Below are 5,598 nucleotides of genomic sequence, written 5' to 3' on the forward strand. Positions count from 1 at the left end.
GGACTCCATATGCATATGCCAACACAGCATGGTTTGAATCTTTCTGGATTTGGTTTCAAATGAGGACTCCATACATGTAATATGTGAGCATACCTTGGTTTGGACTTCTGAATTATTAAATTCATTCAAAAGAAAGGCATCATACTTTTTTTTAATTATTAATTTCAGTGACTGAGTTTGAGTTGGGATAAGCACACCAGCAAAGAATATCAACTAATTAATTATGGTATAAGTATTTTCAGGAAAATTAGTAAGCTAGCAATTCATTTGAAACTAACAAATTAACAACTTTTTCCAAAAATATAATACATGAATAATTTAATATTTGAGTTGGTATTCTTCAGTAATATCTTTTCTTCATAAAAATAATGTAGGGATTTTTTCTAAGAAAGGTACATTTAATTAATATGCATGTTTGTAGCCAGACATTTGTTTATAAAGAAATCACTACTAGTGTGAAAAAAGCAAAGAAAAAATAAATTTTCTAATGTAAGAAAACATTCATTTTCTCCTCTAGATATGAATGTGAAAAACTTAGCTAAATCTTTTTTGCTTTATCTTGTTTTGCAGTCAGACAACAGAATTGTGAAAAATGGGAGAAGCTGCAAACAAGATCTGCCTTGCCTCACTGAAAAATCAATCATGCCATGTAAAATCCAATTCACAAATTATACCTTTCTCTTTTAATAATTAATTTATGTCTCCAACTAAGTTGTTTAGAGGTGTTAATTGGTTCATCATTTCAGGTGTTTGGTAATGCTGAGGGGAGAACCAAACTCAACTTGGATCTCAAGCTTGGCCTTTCTGACATTTATTCTGCACAAGCAAGAGACAACCATTACAATAACCATACTTTTAATCAAGTTGAGGAGAATTTCATCCATGGTAGTTCTTCAACTCATGGTGTTGGAATCAATTTCAACACTAACCAAACTTATGAAGGACAAGCAAGTAAACCGGGCTTGGATCTCAACATGGCCACAAAAATGGAGGATCCAAAAAGGCTAAAGAGGTATATATATTATTAATTTATTTAGACTTAAATATGCTTATTGTTTATGAAAACATGATATTTGTTTTTAATGTTCACTGGATTGTTGGTTCAATTACATTTTTTTTATTAGGATGAGGGAAAAAAAAGGCACTCCGTACCTTTCTATCATACCACTCTACACTTTTGAGAGAGATCTAGAGAGAGAGAGGGTATTAAATATAAAATGTGGAAGCAAGATTAGTTTGTTGTTGTTTTTTTTTTTACAAGGCCGGAAGCAAGATTAGTTATGACATAGGAAGAGTGAAATGAGTTTTTCAGTCCTAAAACTGAAATCTTTTGTTGACCAGTTATCACAGACAGTTGAGGAGTAATGATGTTTTTAAAAAAGTGAAGGTGAAAAAAGTTTATTGTCATTATATATTACTACATAGAAAATAGGCATCATTATGCCTTTTTTTAAGTAAATAAAAATTGACTGAGAGATGTCAATAACTATCACGGTTGAGAAGTTTTTATAGTAATTGTTGCGATTAAGAGATGATTTATAGCAGTTACAAGATAAATATATTATGCAGTAAAAAAAACATATAGATTATAGATTAATGTCTGATTTGTTGTCTCCGGAATATTTTTCTCAACGTTAGTCTCTCTCATTTTTAATTTATAGAATCAAATCCTTCTGTCACTCTTTATTTCCTTAAAACTCTTAAATTATTTTTTTTCTTACTAAAATAGTTAAATATTTAAGATGGATTTTAACCTCGAAAGTTTGATGGAATTGAAAAGGTTTTATAACATGTAAGTTTAAGGTTTTGAAAATGAAAAAAAAAAAAAAACTATGTTTGAAATATAACATTTCTTTTTTGAGAGGCTTGAAATATAACATTTTCATTGATGAGTTTAAAATATAAAATTATTTTAAATATTTTATTGGATTGATTTCATAATTTTTTTTTTCAAAAAAAGATAAGAATTTAAATGTTTTTAATGAAAAAATGGAGGAAATTAAGAACAAATTCGAATAGCTAAAATAAATAAATAAATAAATTAATTAGACATTGAGCATTGATATATAGATAGAAAAAAAATTACAACTGAGTCTCTTTTTAAAGATTTAAACTAAATAAAAATTAATTAAAAAATTATTAATTTATAAGAGTGTCAAACATATTTAAGCTATAATTGTGTATCTTTTATTTTAAATTAAAATTTTCTGGGTCAAATCACTTATATTCTCTTGTGTGTGTATTGTGTAGGATCATGGCAAATCGTATTTCTTCAAGGAGATACCGATTGAAGAAGTTGGACCGCATGGACCAACTGGAAAAACAAATAAAAGCTATCCGGGTATGTTGTTTTTTCTCTATGAATGTATCTAACAGTTTCCAGCATCTCCGAGTTTTTTTAAGTTTCTTGTAATTTTTTTCATTAAAATAAATTTATGTGACGAAAAAGTTTCTTAAAAATAAATTTATATTTTTTATCAATAAAAAATAATATTTATCTAATTGTTTTTCTTTAATGTCATTATGTTTAATTATTTAATAATTTAAAAAATATAAAAATATAAATTTTTTAAAGTTTCTTACCATTGAAATAAAATTGTGCATGAATTTCTTATAAATAATATAATATTACAAGGACAAAAATAAAATACTATAGAGACCACGTAAAATAACCTAAGAAACCTACTTAACAAAATTTTATTGAACATGTTTGTAATGAAACCTAACATATTTTTGAGGTTCTTATTCTATACAGCAACAGATCTCCAACTTGCGTCAACAAATTGGAGAGGCTAAAAATAAGCAACAATCATTGCGGATTGAGCAGCAGCATTTGAAATTCAGAATTGCAGATTTTCAAAACGAGAAAATAGTTAGAGAAGGTTAATTACCCTCCTTCCCCATTGTGTGTTTTGCGTAGAGCTAGATGTGAAAATAAATCATCCAACATGACAGACCAAGAAAACAGGTCGATCCAATTTTCATACGGGTTGTTAATTTTTTTTACCTAACTGCTTCCATTGGACTAAGTCTAATAAGCATGATAGTTTTCACATCTGTATTTCACCGGTCTAATTTGATTTATTGGATCAGGTCAAATTAAACCGGTATCTTATGAACTGTTGGATCAAGTCATTTTTAATAGCTCTAGTGTTGTATTTTTCAGTTTATGTTGTTTATATCACTATAAAACTCAAACTTGTTCTATTTTTAGTTGAAATTGGAAACAACATGGAAGAAGTGAAAAGGCTGAGAGAACTCCACATTAATCAATTGCAAACTAATGCACAACCTGCAATGCCTAATTCAGATGATGGTCATGCAGTTGAGGCACAACTCGATCTCAACCTAGGCCTCTAGCTTGGGACAAAAAGGGTTTACAGACATTCAAATCAAGGTTAGACACATCATATCATATAGTTAAACTGGAATTCTATTTTATACCCATATGAAAATGAAGTTTCTAATGATATTGTTGAACTATTTAGTCAAAGTAACTTATAAATTAGTGAAAGTATATTATAAGATACTAGAATGACTTATCAAAAATATGAACAATGCTGAAATGAATTATATGTTGCGCGCAATTCATATTTAAATGCTTTTTCCAATTAAAATAATATATGCGTAACACTTTTTTATGTATAATGTTATTTTTTTTCTATTTCTCTTTATCCTATATATCAATTATCTTATTGTATAAAAACCATACCTATTTTTTATGTCATGCCCCCTAATTATTGGTTCTTTATTGTATCGATTTTGAACAGCTTTAATCGCCAGTTCGGGTTTCCTCAAAGTTGAACTAGAGACTTGAAGTTTGATCAAGTGTGTGGGATCGTGCAACAACTGCTGGCTATACTGCAATTTATTTTTCTCTCTTTATGCATCTTTTTTAATTTTTCTTTTAGCATCTTTGGAACATCATCTTGTGTTATGGTTTGAGTGGTTTTAAATTTTTGAAGCATTTTTGGAACATTATCTTTTGTTATGGTTTTAGTGATTTTAAATTTTTTTAATAAGCATCTTTGGAACATTATCTTGTGTTATGATTTAATTGACTTTTAAGTAAGAGAGTCAAAAAGTTGCTTAAATTAAGTAGTTAATATATTTTGGTTTCCATTCAAGCTTAAAGTAACCAGGAATCGTAATGGTTTAATGGTCGTTCCCATGAAATAAAGGCACCGATAATTCAACTTTTAGTGTTCTAGCTAGCTAGAAAATCTAAAAACGCTAGTGAGGGACCATGTTATCAAAATATAGGTTCGGATTAGTAGATTCAATTGAAAACTGGTAATATATTTGTATGCGTTGCTAGTTCCACCGAAAATGCTAGAGAATTGATGTGACTTATTTAGTGTGGTTTAACTAGTTTTTCTAGTGAATTGTTGATCTGATTAGTAGAAAGGGTGCAAGTAATCTGATGATTTGATAAGTTTTAGAGAAAATCAGTTTTGAATATTTTGGTTTTTTAAGGCATACTATGAATTTCGTTACATATTTTTTTACTATATCAATAGACTAGAATCATTCTATAGTTGTAACTTTTTAATTAGTTATTAGAAAAAGTCAATCATTATGCTATGCATTGTGACATATTATTAGATAACAATATAATTTTTTTTTATATTAACTCATTAACTTATTATTCAAACCAAGTCAGTTAGGGAGTGAAGTAGGAAAAAAAACGAGAGAAGGAGCAAAATATGAGAAAGAAACTAAAACCTCAAGCAAAATGTTTACTTTCAAAACAAATAGACAATTTCAATTGGTAGTTGGGCCCGAAAGCTCAGATTTGGGACTGAGTCTAGTCAATCAAGAGAGTAAAATAGGTTGTTGGGCTTGTATTTTGTTATTCCTACACTCTTTATGTCTAAGTTCACCGACCACTTTTTAAAAAATTTCAAAATTCCTAGATTACCCTAACCTTTCCCCACCCCCACTCCTAAACACCCCTCCCTCAGTTCTCTATCCCACTCATTCGCTCCCTTCTCTATTCCTTTTGGACACTCCTTAAACCCACGACACATTGTTACACCTTCTTCCTTCGTCAGCTTTTTTCATTTGAGTGTTTCACCAAGTGAACTCGTAGATTATTTTTATTGTGTTTTCGATGGAATGAGAATACGGAAAAAGCATCAGTTTGGGGTCTTTTTAGAAATTATTTACCAAAAGGGGACTGTTTTGAAACTATTTACCGGGGGGTCTGTTTTTATTGAGCTGACAAGTGGCATTGATTTGTTGTGTCAAAAACTTTGCGCAATGGGTTGCTACACATGCAGTGACGCAACCACTTTTGGACAAGCTATGACAATGCTGACTGCTTTGGACTGCACGTGACCAGCTGAAAAGGTGTTGCGGCATGTCAGTTGGAGCAGCCCTTTGCTCAAATTACCTAAGTACAACGTATTGTGCCATTACTACCGGCGCAATGCATGCCTATATAAACGAGACACACTTTCTGCTACATTTCTGCATCTCTCCAATTTTCTTTTTCTGGTACATTTTCGCATCTCTCAAATTTTCTTTCTCTCTCCCTATTACATCTTTTTTTATATTTCTTATGTGGGGTGAAAATCGGAAATATATTTATTAATT

General features: G+C 30.0%; 1 protein-coding gene across 1 annotated transcript; it reads left to right on the forward strand.

The window, feature by feature from the left end:
* The first annotated feature begins 592 nt into the window (after nucleotides 1–592).
* On the forward strand, nucleotides 593–3,360 carry LOC102664304 (basic leucine zipper 34-like). The gene is made up of 5 exons (XM_041011959.1): nucleotides 593–649; nucleotides 747–1,012; nucleotides 2,251–2,341; nucleotides 2,756–2,882; nucleotides 3,215–3,360. The coding sequence occupies exons 1-5, from the start codon at nucleotides 593–595 to the stop codon at nucleotides 3,358–3,360; spliced, it is 687 nt and encodes a 228-aa protein (XP_040867893.1).
* The last annotated feature ends 2,238 nt before the right edge of the window (nucleotides 3,361–5,598 follow it).

This window comes from Glycine max, chromosome 18 (genome assembly GCF_000004515.6).
Source record: "Glycine max cultivar Williams 82 chromosome 18, Glycine_max_v4.0, whole genome shotgun sequence".
Lineage (NCBI taxonomy): Eukaryota > Viridiplantae > Streptophyta > Magnoliopsida > Fabales > Fabaceae > Glycine > Glycine max.

What these genes read in the sequence shown, in the direction of transcription:
- LOC102664304 (XM_041011959.1), top strand. Translation starts at nt 593, where the DNA reads ATGGGAGAAGCTGCAAACAAGATCTGCCTTGCCTCACTGAAAAATCAA. An exon ending in TGAAAAATCAATCATGCCAT is followed by an intron (nt 650 to 746) that starts GTAAAATCCAAT and finishes TCATCATTTCAG; the next exon opens with GTGTTTGGTAATGCTGAGGG. An exon ending in AACAAATAAAAGCTATCCGG is followed by an intron (nt 2,342 to 2,755) that starts GTATGTTGTTTT and finishes TATTCTATACAG; the next exon opens with CAACAGATCTCCAACTTGCG.